Source organism: Cercospora beticola, chromosome 5, assembly GCF_033473495.1.
Source record: "Cercospora beticola chromosome 5, complete sequence".
NCBI classification, from domain to species: domain Eukaryota; kingdom Fungi; phylum Ascomycota; class Dothideomycetes; order Mycosphaerellales; family Mycosphaerellaceae; genus Cercospora; species Cercospora beticola.
Genome location: NC_088939.1, coordinates 1,176,481 through 1,198,751, shown reverse-complemented (window position 1 = coordinate 1,198,751; position 22,271 = coordinate 1,176,481). Strand labels below are relative to the sequence as shown.

Genomic DNA, 22,271 nt, shown 5'->3' with positions numbered 1-22,271 from the left:
CGAGTTCTTAACGAGGGTGGGAGCCCGAGCTTGACAGACTGTGGAACGAAGTGAGACATTGGCTCAGCATTGAATCGATGTACAGCTGTTTGTTGCTATGTCAGCCACAGTTCGAATATTGTTACCGTGAATGACTATCCCGGGGCGACGTGAGGGGTGCCGATGTCGGCGCAGCCCCTCTCAGTACTGTACGCTCGTCGGAGCTATTGAACAGCAAGGCATGAAATTTGAAAATGCCTGCAATTGCATGAGGATTTTGGAACTCCAAATTGATGGAATTGTCGAAGATGGCATGATTGAATATACAAAACTTCTGGGTAGAATTGTGTGCTTGGTTTTGTGCGCAGATCCGGGGACTCTGCTTGTAGGCTCGCATGTGTGCACCAGATAAGTCTAGGGGTACTGCAACTGGTTATGAGAGCGAAGTGAAATGGCCAGAAGACGTTTGGATACATGTTTCGTCCGACGAGATGAAATATATTGTTGTGCCAATTGAAGGCATTGAACAAAGATCCTGGAGGCACTGTCTCTGCAAGTTGTTCGCCGACTGCAGTACATCTGTCGCCAATGGCCATTTTTGGATACAGTGGCACTTCGTGCCCCTTTTGGTCGCTTTGGGCGTGAGATGGAGTTCTTCAGGTAGACGCATACCAGACACGAAAGTTGTGGCAGGAGCAAATGCACGGACCGCGCGGCTCTGTCCTGCCGTCCCGCCCTCCTGCTGCCAGCTCTGACGCATCCGCAATTAAGTTGAAGCGCAACACATTCGAACAATGTAGCTTCACAACCAAAGTCGCAGCGCTCGCTGCACCACCACAACAATGCCATCCGCAACATCGCACGATGTCGCCTCCTTCGACGTCGTCGGGACCTACCATCGCCTCCTCTCCGAGGACCCGGACCTCACAATGCCTGTAGCAGCAATAGAATCGCTCATTCTCGCACTCGCCAATACACCCTCCACCACCGTCTCCGAAACCCTTGATCTGGTGCAAAGCCTCACTGCATCCCTCAAGACCTCGATACCGAACAGTATTTCCTTGTCAGCAGGCACAGATCTCTTCCAACAATACCTCATCGCCAACCTTCAGCGTCCATCCACCACGGGCCACTCCTTCGACGAGGTTCGCAATCATCTGATCCAGAACGGGAAACTCTTCGTCGAACGAGCAAAAGCCGCACGAGAAACCATCGCTTCATTCGGAAGGCACTTCATCAGAGATGGAAATACAGTCCTTACGAATGGCGGCTCAAGAGTCGTGGGCGCATTGTTGAAATCCGCGGCAGAAACAGCGAACTCCTCTTCTGGACGCGGTTCAATTCGGTTCCGAGTGATCTACGTCGTGACACCTCCTGCTCCAGGGCTATCGTCGTCTTCGAAGGAAAGAGAAATGGACGACGAGTCCACTGCCAACATCTCCGCTCTTCGCGAGCGTGGGATACCCGTTGCTGTAATTCCACCTACAGCTACTGCTTACTGCCTCGATCAAGTCACATCATGCTTCGTTGGTGCTGAAGGCGTCGTGGAAAACGGAGGAATCATCTCTCGACTGGGAACGTATCAGATGGGAATGTTGGCCAAAGCTGCCGGGAAACCGTTCTATGTTGTGTCGGAGAGTCACAAATTTGTGAGGTTATATCCTCTAGGCCAACGGGACTTGGGAATTGAGCAAAAAGTTGTGGAATTTAGGACGAACGAGGGGCCGGTGGGAGAAGACAATGAGAATGTGGTGGATGAGAAGGAGACGGGGCAAAAGGAGGGAAAAACTTGGAGGCCGGAGGAAGCGGTAGATTACACGCCGCCTGGACTGATTAGTGGCATTATCACTGAGTCGGGAGTTCTACTGCCTAGTGCTGTGAGCGAGGAACTTATCAAGATCTGGTTCTGAGAGATGGGCGAGGGATGTGAAGAGGAGTGAAATGTTCGCGTCAAGAATGCTCAGATGGGAAGCATGATCATCAGATCACAGGACTGGAGAGGACAACGACTCAATGGACAGCGATACAGCTCTGATAGAGCACAAGATCCATTCTCTGACCCGAAGGATTTACTATCGTGCGAGTATAGCCGAAATATACAACAGACCGCACCCTGTTCGTTTACCGCCTTCCAGCTTGTTGCGAAAAGATAACATTCTGCCCACCAGAGATGATACAGAAACAAATCTTGCTGTAACGCTTTCAGATTTGCCTCCCTCGAAATTCACAGAGTGACCTCCCATTCCCGTTTTGACTTTTGCTTATCCGTCATCACTCAATTCCGCCAATTCTCTTTCCTTCGCCTCGAGCATCGCACGCATTCTCTCCGCTTCTCTCTTCAACTCTGCGCGTCGATCCTCTTTTGCTTTCGCAGAAGAAGAAGGGCCCGCCGGCGCAGCAGCAGAAGTACTCGCTCTCGGCAAAGCGGGATCAATGTTCTCAATCGGTGGCAAATTCTGCAGTCGCGGCGCGAGCTCATCCTGAGTGGCCGAATATGATCGTTTCTTGCTTTCCCCAATATCGTTTCTCTGTTTGAACGCATCTGTGAAGTCGACCGGTATAGGCGCTGGGCCATGCGAGACTGCATGAACGAAGGGGCTGCTTTCGGGTTGTTGAAGAGGCGTATTGAGGAGTGATGATGGTCCACCTCGTTCTGATGGGGCGGAGCCTTCGCTCATGTTGTCGGCCGGAAAGGGACTGCCTGGATGCTGCATATGTTGTTGACCTGAAACGGCAGGAACGACACGTTTTCGTCTTTTGATTTCGGCTTTCTTCATTTGCACTGGTCTGTGTGCTCCGTGGAGTTTGTGGTACAGACCGCATGCGTTGCAGATTGTATGGCCTTGTTCGTCTCGTCTCCAGAGGGGTGTGATGGTCGTCCCGCAATTTTGGCATGCTACGACGACGTTTGTTTGTGAATGCTGGGATGGTGAAACGTAGTTTTGCACGACGGTGTGCATGTGCGCTGATCCGGTTGGTGCTGATGATGTCTCTCCTCGCTCCGCGCTGGCTTGTCGTAAGGCTACTTGAGCAGTTTTGGAAACTCGATTGTTGTACGCTGGACATCCTGCACATGCATCTTGTCCTCCTGTACCATTGCAACGTCCACCACCCGGGCACGTCCCATGCATACTCTGATCTGCCGACACATATGTTGCGCCGCCTTGTACAGAAGACGGTGATGTCCCTCGATCATTAGTTGGAATTTCCGGGTTTTGATTGGCACTGGTAGCTCCACGTTTAAGTCCTACTGGCCGCATCTGATTTCGCGCTTTGTAATAAAGACCACACGCATTGCAAATTACTGCTCCAGCAGGCGATCGTCTCCACAGGGGTGTTTTTGTCGTCCCGCAATTGCTACTCCAATGTTAGAGAAGACGGAACGCGTGGACGGTGCTGACTAAGAGACATACCTGCACATCTGGCCACCTGGGGTACCAATATTACTCATAGCAGATGGTGATGTCCGTGACGGTTGCATAATGGGGGCACTCGCCAGGGACATTGCAGGCGAACTTTGTGTAGGCTGCGCGTACTCGTTTGCCTCGCGATATCCATGGGGAAAGGCCGTGGAAGTCTGAGACTGATTGGAGGGCGCGTGGGACAGCTGTGGCTCTTGCACGGGTGCCTGCGTAGTCGTCGTAGTACTTTGCGAATGTTCTACCAGCTGCCGTGCGGCTTCCAATTCTTGTTGCGAAGGTTGTGTCAGGAGATTGGCCATTCGTGGCGATAAGCCTTTTGTCCTATTTGGCGGCGCGGAGCTCGTGCTGACGTTCGCCATCATCTCTGCGCTCTTGCTATTCAGGGCGTCTTGTTATTGGTGCATGGAGCAGTCTGGTATGGCGCGACAATCTTTGAATGTCGTGGGAGCTGCTAGGTTACTTCTGAGAGATGGAACAGAGCGGAGACTATCTGATGGTCTGATAAGGTCGGTGATCCTTCCAGGCGCAGTACTCAGTATACCCGAGGGCCGTCGTACGAGGAATTCCGAGCCAGAGAAAAGATACAGTCGTCCAGTGGTAGAAGTCTTGGTTTCTCAGCGAGCGGAAAGCGTGTGTGTGACTGAAGTGGCACACGTAGAGTTGTCACCGCCGCGATGTCGCTGCAGCAGGCTAAGACGGCGCGGCACAGGGCAAGTGATGCGCGGGCGCACGACTCGCGGAACGGAAAATTGTTTCAACAGCGAATCAGAGCCGTCGCGATTGTTTCTGCTGACCACCAGGGACGGCACGAGAGCTCCACACTGCACTGATAAGACAAGATCAATCTAACGTGGCACAGGCTGTATATTGACCCAAAAAGATATTCAGAAACACATTGGTGATGGCATGTGACCTCGGCAACCGAGTGGATGGCGGCATCCCGCTGAAGAAGTGGACTCCTCCAGATACCGGCCGGCAGTTTCATGCAGTGAGGCGAAAGTAAAATCGAAGTGGCGAATCAGATCAGCAGCCACAGACAGTGGCTCATGTTCTCTTCAGAGTGCGACTACAACGCCCATTTTTGGTCAACCTACGACCCGTGGTGTACTTTATGCTCCTCGCGGTCCTTATGCAGACTGTCCGAGTACACCACAATTCCTACGATGGACTCAGCTGTCGCTCCAGGTCCTTCGCCATTCCCAGCTGCCCACCAAATCCCGTCACTTGCGCCATCAAAACCCCTGCACGGTTGACTGATCATGATCGCTCACGATTCGCGTTGACGATATGAGTGCCCGCCGGTCAGTTGCTGCAACACCATTGACAATACATGGATCCTGCAGTTTCGTCTTTCTTCAAAGCCGTATGCGTGTGATCAGCCCAGAGCCACTTGCAATTCTGTCTGAAGCCAGAGCCGGCTGCTCTTCGAAACGCAGGGGTATCAATGCGGGCGCGAGACTAGCCTCTTGTAAGCTCCATGCTGTCTCTCACCGCCGAAAGAAACCGAGAGCGAGGTGAACAATCGGGCTTTCGCATCATTCGAGCAGCGGCTGGACGCGTGAGCGTTCCGCGACATATCGTGCCCAATGTCAATTGCAGATGACATCGAATGTCGACGCTTCGACGGAAGAGATATTGGGCGCCATGTCCAGCATTCTCGAGTTGAGTTGGACATACGAAGCTCAACTCATCTGTTAGTGCAAAGCCGTGCGTTCTGACAACTGACAGCGCAAGGTAAAAGCGCTGCGGAGATCATCAAACGCGAACTCAGGTGATGCCCAGTCGGGCGAAGAGTAGTGGGTTGCCCTCAACAGCCAGCCACGCGATTCCTGCATAAACAACAAGCTTAGTGATGACTTCCACATCGTATCGGACTCTAGGCTTTTCGAGGTTGGAGAACATTCGGCGATCGCTTTTCTCTTCTTCGGTACCACTATCGCTGCCCGTGCCATTTTCGCTCGCAGGTGGAGTCAAAAGCACATTCGCAGCGGAATTGATCTTTGTGGGTGGCGTAGAAAGATGTGTCTGACTGTGCTTCGCAGTGAGGTATGATGTTGAGTCGGAAGGTTCTTCAGGCGTCATTACGAGCGAAGATCCTTCTGTGGACAGCACTCGCAGCGAGGGCGCAGATGCCTGTGGTCTCGGTTGACGAGCTTGCTCACGGTTCGCAATCATCTCTCTAGCGTCGGCCTCTGATTGCGGCCCAACTGAGATGGTGCGCTTCCGGCGTCGGATGGCGTTCAGCATACTCGGGATGTCGGAGGCGGGCGGCAAGACTTTGTCGTCCTGTCGGAGTTCGGGAACAGTGTTGTAATCCCTGTTGCAAGTCAGAAGATACAGGACAGACACTGTGAGTGCAAACCTACCTCGATTGCAGAAAGTATCGACGTGGCATCTGTAGCCCATAATGTGCGACGAAGCGGAAGGTCGGCGGTAAGGTGCGCAGCAGCAATGGCTTCATCGTTGCTCGCCAGGCAAATATCACGACAACGCCGAGCACAAGACGGGCTCCTGCTTTGAAGATGTCCTTGTTGTCGAACATGTACATGCTCTGGAAAGCGGCCACCGGATCTGCGCTGTTCGTCTGCAAGGATGCATAATGCCACATCCCAAAGGTAATGCCCATGACTACTCCAATGAAAGCGACACTGTCATCGAAACATGGGCAGTTGTCAGCAGGCTCGGGATGGAAGCGGACAGCCAGTGCCAAGATGAGAGCCACCATAGCAGGTCGAGCCCATCCATCTGCCAAGACCCAGTGATCGAATGCAGGACCTGCGGCAACTCTGCACACTGCGATGAAAGCACCAAGGAATGCACCGAAGATGACGTCGGAGAAGCCATGCATGCCGCAGTACATGCGGCCAATGCTGATGGATGTGGCGTATGCAAGACAGCCGAATATGCTCAACCGATAGCTCCATAGGGATAGATGATCTTGCTCATACCAGAGATAGTGGAGACAATACATGGCCACGGAAACAGCGTTTGTCGTATGAGTCGAAGGAAAGCCATACTCGAGCGCCGCTGAGCCAGACATGGTGATGCGCTGCAGAGGTGGTGATAGTGGTCGTGGCAGGCAGACCAGATCTTTGGCATATCCGCTCAGATAGACTCCCGCTGCCAGCATGTGAACCATTGCCACACCGAGAATGGGGTAGCCACACCAGAAACAGATGGGCAGCGCGGTCATGAAGAAGGTGTGCGTTCCCAGATTGGCACTCATTGCGAAGTACGAATCCAGCAGTGGTGTTCTTGCTGCCTGTTGCACTTTGGCTAGATAGACCGTCTCCTTCCGCACAAGAGGGATCAGCGCTTGCCGCAGGCGGTATCGCCATGATGGGAGACGTCGCTCATAGTGCGATAGTCCTCGAAGTCCAGCATCGGGGTCTGGTGAAGGTGTTCGCAAATGCGCTTGGAACCTCAGGTTCACTTTGGAGTCGGCCATGGATGGACGTGCCTTCGGTCGAAGCCGAAGCCGAACATGTGCGATACGAATTTGGCAGCGATGAAGTGCGTCAGTCTGGATATGGCTGGAGTCGTTCGCTGCGCCAGAACATCGGCAAACCGAAGAACAAGAGGCTGGAAGACGATATCACGTCACAGCGCTCGCGAGCAGGACTTTTCCAGGCGCCTGAAACCACGGCAGCACGGCGGGATGGGCGAGGTGTCGTCGCGCAGGGGAGATAGACTTCGCGAGGTGGTGCCAAGGCTCACATGCATGTCCATGCTCCCACTTCGCCGATGCGTCGCCAAAGAGCACCTGCCACCATACGAGCGACCAAACGATCTACCGCCAGCCCTACGACCAGCAGTGGAGCAGCGATGGCGCGTGTCTGTGCAAAAGATGTCCATACTGACCGCATCTCTCAGCCCAATTCGCGGGGCGCAGACAGCACCGCCAAGCGGCATCGAACTGACTTTCGTCATCGGCGCTGCGAGGAGCGGTTGCTGCGCCAACATGGGGAAACATGGCGAGCCGCGACGCAGCTGGACTCGAAGCGCCCAACACCCGCCCATTATCACCGCATTCTCCCGCCGAACACTCGACTACATTCCAGTCTCCCTTCACATTCTTCGGCATAACAATCCAGCGACACGCCCGCATCGATACCGCCCAGCATGACCATCAGCGCCGTCGGAGGCAACGCTTCGTACGACCATTTGCGCCGCAAGAACAGCAGCAAGTCCTTCCTCGGACGCGGAGACAGCTATCGAAGGAGCACTCGCGGCAGTGACGGAACCGTAAACACCACGAGCAGCGCACGAACCAACATCACGGCGCCGCCTGAGTACAGCAAGAAGTTTGTGGTGGTGGGAGATGGAGGCTGCGGCAAGACGTGTTTGTTGATCAGCTACAGCCAGGGATACTTCCCAGAGGTGGGTGCTGTAGAGCTGGTACAATAGGGATGGCGAACTGACTTGCGACAGAAATACGTGCCCACGGTCTTCGAAAACTACATCACAACTGTCGAGCACAAGCAATCAGGGAAAGGTGTCGAACTCGCCCTGTGGGATACCGCTGGGCAAGAGGAATACGACCGTTTGCGACCGCTTTCCTACCCGGAGACAGATCTTCTCTTCGTGTGTTTCGCAATCGACTGCCCCAATTCACTCGAGAATGTGCTCGACAAGGTGAGCTGCAGCCTCTCTCGCGCTCGAGACTCCCACTAACTCCTTCCAGTGGTATCCAGAAGTCCTGCACTTCTGCCCGACAACGCCCATAATCCTTTGCGGTCTCAAATCCGACCTCCGACATAAGCGCACATGCATCGAGCTTCTCAAAACCCAAGGTCTGACACCCGTCACGAAAGAGCAGGGCAAGACTGTTGCACAAAAGATGGGCGCCTTATACATGGAATGCTCCTCCAAGGAAGCCACTGGCGTACAGGAAATCTTCGACACCGCCATCGACATCGCCGTACGAGGCCAAGATGAGCTCGCCGACGACCGCACACGTCTGGGCAGCAGAGGGAGCCAAACGCTGCCTGCCAAAAAGAAGAAGCGGAGTAAATGCTTGATTCTCTAAACAAGTCCGTCACTTTTCTGTTTCGCATGCAGGTGCGTTGCGAATAGAGATGATGATGGACTTGTTCTTGATTATTTGCATTTATTGACAGCGAGTCTTCCCTTCCTTTTAGCGTATCAAGAGAACGAACACGAGAGAATCCAGCCTCGACCTCCACTGCCACCACCACAAAGTCCTCACGAGAGGCTCCCTCAGCGAGTCAAGACGGTCGCTAGAGTACACCAGCAGCCGCCGTTGCAGCTTATGCCCGAACCTCCGACTCTAATGCAACATGTCGGTCATTTTGGGTTGCTGTTCAGAGGGATGGGACGCCTCATTTGGGGATCACCAAGACGTCGTTAATCAGGCGTTCTTATTGTCGTCGTCACAGGGAGGAGGATGGAATCAGTGCATTGAGGAGGAACTACATACCAGCAGGCAGCAGCATTGGAGCATATTCCCTTTCACATCTGCTTATTTTTGGCGCATGGGATTGATTACATGAATTGGATGCGAAGTCTGTGGTATCGAAGAGAACACGAGGGTCTGGACTCGGGAGGGAATGGAAGATTATAGGTATGATGATTATGTTTTTGAATATCACGAGACGATTCGAGGGACGTAGTGTCCTCAGAGTCGGGGAACTGTCGCGTCCTCGTGCGGGCATATGAGGAAGCGGCGATCTCTGACTTGGGAAGGAGGGGTGGCGGTTTGGAGTTTTGTGTAGGAATTATGATGATTCTTGACGAGACGTCTTTTCAATCTCTTTGCCCCAGTCAAAGCTTGGTGGTTCTTTAAAAGTCCGTGATAACTGTCCCCAGATTCCCTTGCTTCTGTGCTAATTCCAATATCGCTTCTCCTGATGCCAGATCAGTTACGCTTACCCCTACGCTTTTGTATATCAAGAAGCCTTCCTCGAGATGCGCATTGAGCTTCGCAGCTTCCTCACTCTGTCTCAAATTTTCTCGAATCTCGAGCATCTGGCCAACCTCTATCATCTTCCTCTCAGTTAATTTGCTTCGCAGAAGTTCCCCAGTGTGCTCTGCCACCGACTTGCGGTCATCCACAAGGATAAATCCGTCATCGCTCTGAGAAACAGGATTATACATTTTCTCCTCGCTGACGACTCGCTTCAACAGTTCCGGATCCAGTTCAATCAAATTCGGTCTCCAAGATCCAATGGCTGAAATATAAGGCTTCGATTGCCCATCCTCTCTTCTCACATCTTTCTCATCAAACAACACAGCCTCCGAAGGCACAGTACAAAACACTGCATCAGCCTCTCTCAAAGCTTTCCTTACTTCCTCCTCGTCCTCACTCCCCAACGCCTTAATCTCCAACCCTTCCCTTCCCCCGCTCCCCGGTTCCACCTTCCCCACAACATCCTCTGCCCTCCCCTTATTCCGATTCACCACAACAACACTCTCAACCTCCTCCCCTCTCAACCTCAAACACAACCTCACAGTCCAAACCCCCACCTTTCCCGCCCCAAAAACCACAACCTTCCTCGTCCTCTTCCTCCAAACCCAAGGAATCAAACTACACAACGCCGTCCGAAAACTCGTCACCTCCTCAGCATTAATCAAACCTTTTGGTAAACCTTTCTCATCACAAACTACAAGCACACCATGTAAAACATCTTTTGTTCCTGTATTTGGGTCTGGAGCCGGATCGACGATGATTTTACAACCGACGGAAGAGGGAGAAGTAAAAGGTCGGAAAAGAGTCTTTTGGCCGTTGGGACGGGTTGTGATGCCAGGAGAGGGTTGATGTTGTTTTTCGGAAGAGGAGAAACCTTGGAGAGAGGTTTGGAGTTTTTGTTGGAAGTGGAGAGTTTCTTGTTTGGTGAGGTTGTGGAGGAGGGTGCGGATTGCGGAGTCGGGGAGGATGAGCATTTTTGGGTCCCTTGCCCTTTCTTGGTGTAGAGTTGAGAGATGTCGGCGGTGAGGTTGAGATCTTTGAACTATTATATATTCGTGAAAGTCAAGTATGGGTACAGCTCCAGTGCCATGTGGCTACCTACCAAGTATCAGTCATTGCGAGATCGGACGACGGCAATGGACTCCGCACACGTGACGCTTTTGTTCATCCAGAGCTCTCTTCTTCTGTACAGGAGAAGTTGAAGGAGAACGAAAATCGCTGGAACGCTGCAGAAATATTCCACGCCACAAGCCGTCAGTTGCTTTGCCAGATATGTGCACCAAGCTAGAAATTTTTGTAGGCCCGCCTCCTCCAGGGTATCCCCATCTCCTCATGTGTGCGTGTCATATACATGAAAACTTTGTGCATCGAAAAATCCGTCAAGTCATTACTTCCTTCCATCATAATGCGAGGCCTTGGCCATCGCCTGTCCACCTGTACAAGGACAAGACTTCTCGTCTCCGTTGTTGTTGTTCGCCGAAATCTTCTACTGATCGCCCTCGGACTTGCATCAATGCTGATCGCATCACTTTTCGGAAGTTGCGCTGTCGGAGATGTTAGCATACAACTGCGAAAACAAGGGATGAAGACGTATACCTGATACTCGGTGTTCAGCGTCACAACGCAAGCTTCGTGCGCTCTGACGATCGTCTCACAAGCCTTCACAACGCTCGGGCTAGCTTCTGCGCCCAGCTTATCTGCGATCAACAGGAGCAAGAAACTGCCCTGCAATAGATAAATGCCGAAGAAGAATGGCATGAATGAAATGTCGGGATCGTAATCCAGGATCTCGTTGATCGCTTCAGCTGCTGACACAGCATGACCGGTGGCAGAGATAAAGGATTGTGAAGAAATCCACAAATCATTGTCATCCAGCAACGATATTGGATCCCACTTGCCATTTAGCAGGATGTGCATAGTATGCATGAGATGCGTCCCGTACGCTACAACAATCTTTGTCTGAAGAGTGGTCTCAGTCATTCGCTGCTGGTTCGAATGCGATGTGCCTACTGAGTGCGGACTCGTGGCATCTGGCGCTCCCTCATTCCCGTTGGTCGCATCCTTCGGAGGGTCAGGCGGTGTCAGATGGCGAGCTTCAAATTCCTGCAGGCTTCTCCCATATGCTTCGAGCTGACGCGATATCTCGGCAACCTGTTCATCCCAGATTGAGCTGCCTCTGAAGACCATACCAAACCGGGGATGGTTGCGGGCCTGATTTAGATCGACGATTTCGCCGAGGATGGTCATCAGAGGCAAGAAGTAGCCAAACAAACTGTGCCCAGTGCATTCAAATCCTGGTCCGCGCCGTCGATAATGCAGCGCTTCAGCGTGGCCCTCTCCAGGATAGTACTCCCCTGTTTGCCAGACAGTCTCGTTGTCAGGTTGCAGTAGTCCTTCGCACTCGACATCGAGCAAGAAAAGTGGCTTGTTGTAGCACAATGATAGGTGCCTGTCGACGCTGTAAAGCAGCCACCATATACGTCGCCGCTCTTCTCGCTCCTCTTCAGAGACATATCCAGGCTGATCTGTAGAGGCAATGCCATTCGCATGTCCGACTCCAGCTTCACCAGTTGCCTCGGCTTCGGCTTCAGGCCCATCTGAATTCTCAGGATTCGGGGGAAGTTCACGACCAAGCTTCAGCTCCCTTGCCAGAGACCATGCCGCATTCCACCACCTCAGACTTGCTGCTTTGTACTCACTCGCAGACACAACAGTCGCGAGGTGGATGTACGTGGCGACATCATCCAGTGCGGCGCTTGCTCCAGGCGTGCCCGCTTCCGCCTGCCCAGTGACTGTGACGCCAAAGCCTCCCAAAGCAACGCCATTGATGACCGTGTTGCCTCCGTATAGCTGAGTTCCGTCCAGAGGGGTGTGAACGAGGGGCTTCAGTAAGCTGACTGTCAGCTCGAGCAGCTTCTGACAGATCTTTCCACGCGCTGAAGGAGCAGAAGTCAGGAAAGCTGATTCGCTCGTCTGAGCAGCGACCCAGAGCATACTTGCGAGCAGAGCCGGACTACATGATCGCGGATTGGTCTGCCGTAGGAAGGATCGTTTGCGAAAGACGTAGCCTATCACATAAGGCGACTGCGGTTGCATAAATGTCTGAGATGTGCTCGCGAAGTACAGGTCCAGCAGGTCACAAGCAAGTCCGATCGGTATTATGGCAGATATGTGTGGAAGAAGGGGTCGTAGCACGGGATATCTCAAAGTTTGATTTGATGGTTGTGCATGCATTTGAGGGTACAGTCCAGCGGTCGGCGATGGTAGCGATAACCAGCCCGGAGAACCAGCAATTGGCGATTGTCGTAAGAAACTGGCGGACATCGGTGAGCCTCCTATGTGGTAGGGATGCCCAGTAATACCTTGTTGACTGGTCGGAGACGGCACGCCATATGGAGGATCGCCGTAGCCTGTGATGGTGCCTCCCTGGATCATTGAGTGAGGCATGCCGCCGGGACCAGAATGTAATATGTTATGTCCAGTCACAGTAGCTCCAGCGCCAGGATGTAATATGCTGCGATGGTAGTCATCTATGCTACCATACTCACCAATGCCTACTGACATACTCCGCTCTTGCATGGGCGCAACTGGTGCTCGTGGAGTCGGAAGGGGCTGATGTTCATTTTGCATCGGCCGTTGGTGTATGCCATTCGTCTGCGGGATCGCATTGCCAGTGACACTCCCACCCGAAGGTTCCATACCGGGTCTATTCATCAACGGATGCATATTGTTCGGCTGGCTCGTCATGCTGTTTGATCTCGGAGGTGGCAGATGGGGCTGTTGAAAGTCCATACTCGGGCGTTTGCGTTTCAATGCATTTTCGGCCTGTGGTTTGGGTGCGATGGCCGCATCTTCTCCAGGTCGATCACTTCCAGACTTCGGACTGTTGTCATCTTTGTTCTCCCCCGCCGCAGCAGCAGCTTGTTGGGCAGCAATGTCCTTCCGCGATGCTTTGCCTCTCTTCTTGCGTTCGCGAGCATATTCGCACGTCAGGCCAAACTCCACACAGTGCGCGCATGGATGTTGCCCATCGCACTTGGTCCGCAGCTGGTTGCATTGGTCACACGCCCGACTGATTCTCCGCCGCACCGGCTGACCGTTCGTGCTTGTCTTGCCATTTTTCGTGCTCCCATTTGTATCTTCCAGTGTTGTGTCGTCGGCGCCTGCGCTGCCGTTGCTGAAGCTCTGCCGGTGTTTCATCTCGGGTCGCGCACCGTTCAGCGCCTGACCCTGCGGCTGCTGCTGCTGCTGCTGCTGCATCTGCATCTGCATCTGCTGCTGGGCGTACTGCGAGCCTTCGGCGAGAGCATCAAGGCCTCCATTGCCGCCCCCGAAGTCGCTCGAATACTGCTGTGGCGTGCTCGCCGCGAGCATTTTCGCGCATGCGGCAGTTGTCTCGCTAGACCGGAGATATGGGCTCAGAAGAAAGTCGTCGTCGCCCGCGGCGGCATGGTGTGGGGCGCGCTGAATGCCGAAGAGACATCAATCGCACGGTGGCGGGAGGCGAGCGAGCAGGCCGCCGGGGCGGAGAATGGAGAGGCGACGGGGTGGGAGACTAACAGAGGTGTCTCTGCGCTCCGCACGTCGACTAATTAACTAGCCCTCGACTACTCCACCATTCGGGCCGCGGCGGGCATCGCGCTCGTCTGTAAAGCTGGAGGCCGCGTTCTGCAGCAGGCCGTCGCCGTCACCGCCATGGACGACCCGATCATCTGCCATGCGTAAGGCAGGCATCACCACGAGGACCACGCCCCCGGCTCAAGGTTGGTCGCACACAGCACCAAAGCATCAAATGCCCTGCTCGGCCCCGCGTCTGCTCGTTCGTGCATTCTCCGCCGACGTCGAGCCCAAAACGCCCGCGACGGCCATCTGACCATCGTCGCCTGCAGCTGCAGCGCTCCTCCAATCTCTCCCCTGCCACGCGCAAGGCCATCCAAGGCAGACACTCTTTACCCGCAACTCCCATTCCTCCTTCTCGAACGCCATCTGCCGTCCTTCTACACAGCGACATGCAGGGTCTCTCTGCACCCATCCTAAGCGAAGTACAGAGTTTGGTCTACGTGCGACACCTTAGGCATGTTCCGATGCACTCCTTCAATATTTCCTACAGGATTGTCATCTTCATACCATCATCGTCGACGACATCATGATCTCAAGTCGGTACTTGGAATTTCACACCGCATTACATCTGGCGGAGCTTGCCCCATCTCGAAGGAAGCGGCGCGCTAGGACCGACTAGCTGCATCGTAATTCTCGTACAGGTGAAGCGCAGCACTATACCTTGTTTGTGGCTGCGCGTCGCAAGTCTTCTTCATCTGCGACATACAGAACTGTTCTTTGAAGATGAGAGCAGGTCTGAGACCTCGGACTTACATCGCATGTGCTCTATCAAGTGAGACTGTACAGCAAAGCGCAATGTTCCAGACAATGTCCAAGATGGCATATAGGTCTGCTTGGCGACAGGTTCGTTGCAGCACATCAACTCGTCTTCTGCATTAACCTGACTGACCAGTATCGAAAGCGCCGAAATACTAACAGCCAGCATGTCGGAGCAACCGCTGCACGACTTGATCGACCGACTCCAGCTTGACGAGTTCATTACCATCAAAGTCGGTCCTCCGCATGGCGAGAACATCACTGTAAAAATCCAGCAAAGCCTCCTCGAAGCTGTATCAGAATGGTTCAGCAGAGCTCTCTATGAGGAAAGATGGTTGGAGGGACAGACAAGCACGGCCTCCTTTCCACAAGATGATCCGTCGATCTGGAGTATTTTCATTCACTGGATCTTCCACCGCACACTTCCTCCTAGCCTGCAGAACTGGCGCACTATCGCCTGTTGCTGGATTCTTGGAGACAAATATCTCATCCCCAGTTTCCAGGATTACTGCATGGCCCGCATACTGCTTCTTCTCAAGACACGCGATGGATCTGCACCCATTGCTGAAGACCTACCTGCGACCAAGACACTCATACTCAATATACCACCACACTGCATTTTGATGCGACTGTTGGGCGAAGAAGTGGCACTCGCTGTGTTCGAAGGACATCTTGCCATGCATGATCTCACATGTTTCGATGGTACTGATGGATTTTGGACGCGGTTTTTGAAGGCACACTCCAAGATTGAGGGAACGGATGAGCGCGGTGTCACGCGTGTTCAGCTGGTTGGCTATCACTCTGTCGCCGCTCGCTTGAGAGAGTACATGGTCGCGAGGTGATCTGCATTCTGACCTCCAGACCATCGAGGTTCTACTTCTACAAAGCTTTTGTATTACGGCCCTCCTGTGCTGATGATCGCTCTATTGGCTTCGCATTGTCGCACGCCTTTACATCATGCGTTGCGTGGACTTTCAACCTAGAGAGTCGCAAGCTTGGAGCCTCTGAGCTCATCGGCTCTGTCTGTACTCGCACCTTGTCGTTGCACGATCTGATGCCGTCAAATTGCATCAAATTGGGAAAATGAAGGCGAATCAAATACGGCTCTTCCTTCAATCCGGTCACCCAACCCTTCTTCATCAGTTGCATATCGACTTCAACCGACGAGCTGGTGCCAGAGAGGAGTCGGGCGTTCGGGATGTACAATTCAATCGTTCACTCTCCAGATATCGTCCTTGAGGTAGTGCACCAAAGCCGGCAACTCCCCTACCATATAGTCACGCCAATGAGCACGAAGATAATACGGTGAGCAGTCTTCGAGCATAACCAAGCGAGAGTCGAAGTATAATCCATCACCTCTGAAGTCTTGCAACGCCTTGACGTAGGCAGTCCAGAACCCCGTGTTATGCTTCAGCTCAGGAATGTCGTCGGTAAATCGATATGTTCCGGGGTCGTCCTCGTCTTCCACTACCACTTCGGCAAGAAGTCTCATAAGCACGGACTCTGGAGGGGTCACAGCAATCAGGTCTGCACACTTTTCTCGCTCAGTGAGGACGCAGGGACCATGATCATCGACTTCCTTGAGTAGTTGAATCATGATTTCGTCCTGGAATCCAGCGATTCCGTACTTGTGTCCGACGATCCAATACTTCGCGTTGCGGATAAATTTTTCCGAGCGGTTGGTTTTGTCCTTGTTTTCTGGAAGCTTGTGGTGCATGATCCAGTACAGTACTGTTTTCCACGTGTCGGGATCGTCGTCAGTGAAGGTGAAGACACTGGTCTGCTCGCATTTGCTGTCTCGAAATGCTTTCTGGAACCAAGTGCTAGCGACCTCGAGGAACTTCTGCTGGATGTGCACTGAGAACGAAGTCTCGGAATTGTTGCCAATGTGGAGAGTGATGAGCTTGTCGGACGCGAGCGACCGGATCAATTCGTCGACTGCTTCGTTCTCCATATTGTCTGTCGTGATGGCGCGCGTTCGGTGATATGGCTGGATCAGTTCAGTGAGGACAGCGGTTGTGTTGGCTCGATGCTCAGGAGACTGGCGTAAGCATTACTCAGTGAGTCAAAGAGCGTGTCTGTGGTGAGTCACGTTGCTGCCTGATCTGAAGCTCGACGAGAACGCTGTGAGTGGTTTGATGGCCTCGAAATCGAAAGGTGAGATGGGTGCGGGTCAATACTGATATCGAGTCGCTTGCCGCGACTGTGGCCTTTTGTGTTTGCTTCAGAAACTCCTGACAGAGCACGAGTGGCGTGTGGCAGTAGACGAGTTGTGGATGTTGTAGACATAGCAACAGCACAGCGCTAGAGGTGTCAGGGATTGGGAGCACGAGACCAACCAAGAACTGACGGGATCGCCAATATTCCTGCCAGATTGCACGCAGCAATCATCCTGATCATCAGAAACGTTCAGTCATCTTGGTCTGACTGACCTCATAGACTTCGACAGCACTAACAAACTCTGGTCACAATTCTGCGAAGCACGCTCCTGCATCGGACAGGAGAGGGGTTGCACTGCCATGCGTCTTCAGCGAACTGAAATTCCTTCTCGATGGACTCATTTGCAATGGACTCATTTGCAAGAGTTTATGGTTGGTGAATTGCAACCTGTCTTTTGCTTCATTCAGGGCAGAGATATTAAGTAGGGCTATCAACCACAGATGATTTTATAATCGGTTGCACAAGCTAATTGGCCCTTCATGACCGCATGCTTTGATCCAGCGCGTTGCTTGTAGACTGCGAACCTCGAGACCAGGTCAAAGAAGCGGCTCATGGGGTCTTGTCAGCGGAGCAGCTAGGATGTATCCCACCGCCGTCGAGAGGGGTGGCAACAGAGGCGAGCAAATCGCTCGAAAGAACTTGCCTCGCGCCCAAAAGCTGTTACCCTCTATCCTCGATGAACTCCGCGAAATCCGGCAAGTCGCCTGCCATGTAGTCGCTCCAGTGAGCCTCATCGCACGTTGTCGAACCGACACCTTTCATGCGCGAAGTGAACTGATCGCTGTGCTTCTTCATCTTCTGTTGAGCTTCGACAAAAGTTGGCCAGAAGCCTGGAACACCGTCCAACGTGGCAATCCCGTCAGAAGTAAGGCCGTTCTGCTCGCAAAATCGTGCGGACTCCTCCGAAAGCAATTTCATAAGCTTTGAACCTGGTGGCGTGATCTTGGTGAGCTCTTTGCACTGCTCTGGCGCCAGTTCAACACAATGGAGGTCCACGATATGCAAGTAGAAGAGCATAACTTCGTCTTGAAATTTAGTTATGCCATACTTGTCTCCGAGTATCCAGCATTTGGCCAAGCTGATAAGATCTTCTTCGTGAGAGGTGGCAATTCCTGGCCTTGGAATTTCGCGGCGCAACAGCCAATACAAGAAGATCTCCCAGGATGCTGGATCGTCTTCCGGAAACAAGATCTTGCCAGTCTGTCCTTCGACAAATACCTGGTCTCGAAGTGCTTTTTGGAACCACGGGCTGACCGCCTCAAGAACGCTCTGTTGAACTTGTACTGACATTGCAGCCTGGGAGTTGCCAATGATGAGCGTGATGAGCCTATCAGACTGAAGCGCTTGAACGCATTCCTTCACTGTGGGTTTCTCCATCATACAGTGCTAGAGCCTGACAAAAATGCGGCTGAACAGCGTCGTCCGCATCAAGGCTGGTTGCACGTGCAGGTAGTGTCGTCCAGAACACGAACGCACGCACTACTGTCGACTGCGAAATGGACTTGAAGTCAACGGATATGCTGCACAGGGCTGTCGCACATCGCAAGTCGCAAGGTTTCTGGTCTGTCGCCCCGCCTTGTGCACTTGCCCGGCAAGACGAGTCTGCCCTCAGCAGAGCACAGTTGCAGTGCGGTAGTCGAAGGACCAGCCGTGGTAAGTTTTGCTTGATGCAGCAGCGCTCGGGTGTCGAGTCTGATGCCAGGCCGCGGCGTATTGTTGCGTTGTGTTGCGTTGTGTCAGAAGTGTCGAAGCCCAAAGCCTCCAACGGATTAGAATCTTGACCGAAGTGAGCCAAGCTTTTCGCTAAAGCGAAGGCAGTCCGTGATCAGTGATCAGTCGCGCAAAGGCATAGCTGGCCGTTGAAAGTGAAGCCGCGCACCTGCGACAGTTTGATCAACTTGCGCCAATGAGCACGCTGAACCTGGGCGTGAGGAATTTGTAGATCGTTGCTTTTACTGTGCCTATTCTACTGTCTCTGGAAAGTGACCCTGATAGTCTTATCTCCCAAGTTCGCCCCATTCATTGCCTCCTTGGCAGTAATCGCCTCGCTCTCCTCAGTGTACTCTGCAAAAGCCAGGCCCTTACGCCCAGGCACCATACGCACTTCCTTGAAGCCAGGATACCGCTGGAACACCGCAGTGAGTGCCTCCTTCGTGTAGTCTTCTGGAAGCTCGCGCAAGATGAGGATCTTGTTGGGCGGCAAGTATTCGTCTGCCATTGCAGCGGCGCCAGTCGCTTTCGTGGCCTTCGCGGGACGCTCGGCGAGAGACGATGGGTCGGCAGCGCGTTTCGCAGGCTTCGCGGCGGCAGCAGCTGCTTCGGCAGCTTGCTTGCGCTCTGTTGTACCATGTCAGTCCATGTTCCACCACCTCCGTGCGTGTATGTTTCCCACTCACCTTTCTCCGCCAGACGGTGTTTCTTGTGCTGCTCGAGTGCAGCCTCGCCTCCTTCCTTCAAGACAGTCCAATCACTCTTCGTCTTCGCGAATGCGAGCTCCATTGGTCGGCCCAAGAGATCGAAGCCTTGTAGAATTTCCACTGCATCTTGCGCCTCGGAGACGTCCTCAAACACAACGAATGCCTGCCCTTTGCGCTTTACGCTGCTCTTTGCGATGACATCGACGACAGTCCCGCACTCACTGAAGACTTCCTTCAGCGCCGAGGTCAGAGCGGGAATCTTGACCTTCTCGTCCAAGTTGCGGACATAGACACTACACGCGTCGTTAGTTTCTACTCACACCTTGCGCAGTTCGTACGATGTGCAATGTACGAACGTTGCGTTGGGTGTGACTGCGTCTGCCATTGCGACAGTGAAAATGTGTCGTAATATCTGCTTGATAGAATTCGAGCAATGTGATGTTGTGGAGCAGGAAGTGCAGCTGTGAAGTCGGGGAAGAACGACGGAGCGGACTGATCTCCGCTCAGCATGGGCCAGGCGCCACTATTCGATCTTGTTCGCCTGCACTTCCTGCTTTCCACCTCACTCCATCAGCAGCACCTCGTCTTGTGCTCCCGGTGAGAAAAATCTCAACGCCGTCTTGGAGACCTCTACGTTCTGTGAAGTTGGACCAACAAGGAGCATCAAATTCGCATCCGCGTGTCCCCAGAAACTCAAATCGGAGTTCCCGTTAGCAATCGTTCCTGCAGATGGTGACGTGATGTCTTTGAAGAGTCCACACTCTCTCTTCCTCTCATCTCACGCTCTTCAGCATCATGGCACTCTCTGTCGCTGACTTGTAGCTCTTCATGTCCGATCAAGCTCTTCCTCACGGCTGGTATACTCGCCTCTCGTACTACACTCGACCCAAGCCGGCAACTCCTCCAGACTTTGAGCAGCCAACCATGACAAAAGACGCGTCGGGAATCGCGAAATTGCTCAATACTTTGCAGATCCCGGGCTATCAGAACTACTCCGTGCTACCTGCAGGATTGAAATGGCGCTCGAACACGTTTTTTATCATCGCCACGGTGGCCATTGGTCTCTTCACGGATCTGTTTCTCTATGGCTTGATTGTGCCAGTCCTGCCGTTCATGCTCGAGGATCGAGTCGGCGTACCAGAAGAACAGATTCAAAGCCTCACTTCTGGACTCCTGGCAGCTTATGCAGCTGCTAGCGTATGCTTCTCGCCTGTTGCTGGAATCCTTGCAGACAAAGTGGCTACACGACAAGCTCCATTCCTCTTCGGTCTGTTGTCACTTCTCGCGTCTACTGTACTGTTGTTCTTGGGCACTACAGTACCTGTTTTGGTGCTCGCCAGAATTCTACAAGGCATCAGTGCTGGGTTTGTCTGGACCATTGGCCTGGCGTTGTGCTTAGAGACTGTTGGTCCAGAGAATTTGGGCAAGACGATTGGTTCGGTAAGCGTATTGAAGAGTGCTCGAAGGCATAAACTAACGCCCAGAGCAGATTTTCAGCTTCATTGCAGTCGGAGCTCTTGCTGCCCCGATCTTGGGTGGCGTGCTTTACGAGAAGACAGGTATCAAGGGAGTCTTTGCCCTTGGTGCCTCCATTCTCGCCGTGGACTTCATCATGCGACTCCTGGTGATTGAGAAGAAGATTGCGAACAAGTACTACGCGGATGACCCAAGTACAGTCAGTGACTTAAACACCACTCGCGCAAATGGTCAGAGGAACGAGCAGTCGCAAGATACCGAAGCCCAACCCAATGGCGAAACCAACGATGAGGAGCAACCACTTCTTGGCGGCAAACATCCAGACGAGACTTACTACAGACTAAAGCCTCGCGAGGAGTACCCAAAGCTTGTACAGTGGATTCCAATTCTGCCCTGCTTGTCCGATCCGATGCTCCTGACCGCGCTTCTGGTCGCTATGATCCAGGCTGTACTTCTTGGCTCTTTCGACAGCACGATCCCTACTGTAGCGAAACAATTGTTCGGCTTCACTTCACTACGCTCCGGCCTACTCTTCATTCCATTGGGCGTCTTTGACTTCCTTCTCGGGCCAGTCTTTGGGTGGTGCGTCGACCGGTTCGGTACCAAACCCGTCGCAGTGCTCAGCTATGCCTTCCTTGTCCCAGTCTTGGTGTGTCTGCGCATTCCTCATGAGGGAGGAACAGATCAGATCATCGTGTACGCTGTGCTTCTTGGACTTTGTGGCATCGGTCTTGCTGGAATTGGAGCGCCAAGTATCGTTGAAGCTGGCGCGATTGTACAGAAGTACTACGAGGTCAACCCGGATTACTTTGGCGAGAAGGGACCTTATGCTCAGCTCTATGGCATGAGCAATATGGTGTTCTCGTTTGGCTTGACTGTCGGACCTGAACTAGCTGGCGAGCTCAAACAGGCGATTGGCTATGGCAACATGAACATCGTCCTGGCCGCAGTATGCTTGATCACAAGTATACTTTGTTATATCTTCATTGGGGGTAAACCAAGAGTTTTGAGAAGAGAGAAGAGAAATACGCATCTAGCACGGAAGAGAGCATGATCTTGTTGGAAGTGTAATGATACTACTTACGTACCTTTAAAAGCACTGGTTCTTAACGCCCTTGCCATTGTAACAACAGTTGCATCCCTGTTTTGCTCTTCTCGACTGACTCGGCAGCAATTCGGAAAGAAAATGCACAATTGCAATGCCATTCGACAGATTGCTCAAAGAAGTATCTCAACGAATGATGATACAACGTTGATACGGGGTGGGACAAGGATCTCCGATGGACCTGGAGAGACTGGTGCTGACATAAGCCAACATTTGCTGGGACTCTTGGCCTCCTGCAGCGGAAGAACTGAGGCACTCTAACGTTACACTTCAACTCCACCAACTTCCAACACATTCATGTTGAGGTCGCCTGAAGCCGGGACTTTCGCGTGGTTTTAATGGTCTAT

General features: G+C 53.0%; 12 protein-coding genes across 12 annotated transcripts; 4 read left to right on the top strand and 8 right to left on the bottom strand.

The window, feature by feature from the left end:
- Positions 1–821: 821 nt before the first annotated feature.
- Positions 822–1,889, top strand: RHO25_007719 (uncharacterized protein; the record flags this gene model as incomplete). The annotated part of the gene is made up of 1 exon (XM_023599897.1): positions 822–1,889. The coding sequence occupies one exon, from the start codon at positions 822–824 to the stop codon at positions 1,887–1,889; it is 1,068 nt and encodes a 355-aa protein (XP_023448973.1).
- Positions 1,890–2,240: 351 nt separating this feature from the next.
- Positions 2,241–2,657, bottom strand: RHO25_007718 (uncharacterized protein; the record flags this gene model as incomplete). Its single annotated transcript, XM_065602976.1, has 1 exon — positions 2,241–2,657. One exon carries the CDS (start codon positions 2,655–2,657, stop codon positions 2,241–2,243), a length of 417 nt encoding a protein of 138 aa, XP_065459048.1.
- Positions 2,658–3,001: 344 nt separating this feature from the next.
- RHO25_007717 (uncharacterized protein) lies at positions 3,002–3,700 on the bottom strand (the record flags this gene model as incomplete). Its single annotated transcript, XM_065602975.1, has 3 exons — positions 3,002–3,118; positions 3,285–3,336; positions 3,393–3,700. 3 exons carry the CDS (start codon positions 3,698–3,700, stop codon positions 3,002–3,004), a joined length of 477 nt encoding a protein of 158 aa, XP_065459047.1.
- A 1,468-nt stretch (positions 3,701–5,168) lies between these two features.
- RHO25_007716 (uncharacterized protein) lies at positions 5,169–6,849 on the bottom strand (the record flags this gene model as incomplete). Its single annotated transcript, XM_023599895.2, has 2 exons — positions 5,169–5,718; positions 5,768–6,849. The coding sequence occupies 2 exons, from the start codon at positions 6,847–6,849 to the stop codon at positions 5,169–5,171; spliced, it is 1,632 nt and encodes a 543-aa protein (XP_023448967.1).
- Positions 6,850–7,523: 674 nt separating this feature from the next.
- RHO25_007715 (uncharacterized protein) lies at positions 7,524–8,430 on the top strand (the record flags this gene model as incomplete). The annotated part of the gene is made up of 3 exons (XM_023599894.2): positions 7,524–7,781; positions 7,833–8,036; positions 8,086–8,430. The coding sequence occupies 3 exons, from the start codon at positions 7,524–7,526 to the stop codon at positions 8,428–8,430; spliced, it is 807 nt and encodes a 268-aa protein (XP_023448970.1).
- Positions 8,431–9,203: 773 nt separating this feature from the next.
- On the bottom strand, positions 9,204–10,304 carry RHO25_007714 (uncharacterized protein; the record flags this gene model as incomplete). Its single annotated transcript, XM_023599893.1, has 1 exon — positions 9,204–10,304. The coding sequence occupies one exon, from the start codon at positions 10,302–10,304 to the stop codon at positions 9,204–9,206; it is 1,101 nt and encodes a 366-aa protein (XP_023448969.1).
- Positions 10,305–10,730: 426 nt separating this feature from the next.
- On the bottom strand, positions 10,731–13,704 carry RHO25_007713 (uncharacterized protein; the record flags this gene model as incomplete). Its single annotated transcript, XM_023599892.2, has 2 exons — positions 10,731–10,874; positions 10,927–13,704. 2 exons carry the CDS (start codon positions 13,702–13,704, stop codon positions 10,731–10,733), a joined length of 2,922 nt encoding a protein of 973 aa, XP_023449571.1.
- A 1,169-nt stretch (positions 13,705–14,873) lies between these two features.
- RHO25_007712 (uncharacterized protein) lies at positions 14,874–15,548 on the top strand (the record flags this gene model as incomplete). Its single annotated transcript, XM_023599891.2, has 1 exon — positions 14,874–15,548. One exon carries the CDS (start codon positions 14,874–14,876, stop codon positions 15,546–15,548), a length of 675 nt encoding a protein of 224 aa, XP_023449572.2.
- A 365-nt stretch (positions 15,549–15,913) lies between these two features.
- Positions 15,914–16,660, bottom strand: RHO25_007711 (uncharacterized protein; the record flags this gene model as incomplete). Its single annotated transcript, XM_023599890.1, has 1 exon — positions 15,914–16,660. One exon carries the CDS (start codon positions 16,658–16,660, stop codon positions 15,914–15,916), a length of 747 nt encoding a protein of 248 aa, XP_023449566.1.
- Positions 16,661–17,586: 926 nt separating this feature from the next.
- On the bottom strand, positions 17,587–18,216 carry RHO25_007710 (uncharacterized protein; the record flags this gene model as incomplete). Its single annotated transcript, XM_023599889.2, has 1 exon — positions 17,587–18,216. One exon carries the CDS (start codon positions 18,214–18,216, stop codon positions 17,587–17,589), a length of 630 nt encoding a protein of 209 aa, XP_023449567.2.
- A 676-nt stretch (positions 18,217–18,892) lies between these two features.
- On the bottom strand, positions 18,893–19,728 carry RHO25_007709 (uncharacterized protein; the record flags this gene model as incomplete). Its single annotated transcript, XM_065602974.1, has 3 exons — positions 18,893–19,263; positions 19,323–19,636; positions 19,700–19,728. 3 exons carry the CDS (start codon positions 19,726–19,728, stop codon positions 18,893–18,895), a joined length of 714 nt encoding a protein of 237 aa, XP_065459046.1.
- Positions 19,729–20,171: 443 nt separating this feature from the next.
- RHO25_007708 (uncharacterized protein) lies at positions 20,172–21,873 on the top strand (the record flags this gene model as incomplete). The annotated part of the gene is made up of 2 exons (XM_023599887.1): positions 20,172–20,783; positions 20,833–21,873. The coding sequence occupies 2 exons, from the start codon at positions 20,172–20,174 to the stop codon at positions 21,871–21,873; spliced, it is 1,653 nt and encodes a 550-aa protein (XP_023449565.1).
- Between the last annotated feature and the right edge of the window lie 398 nt (positions 21,874–22,271).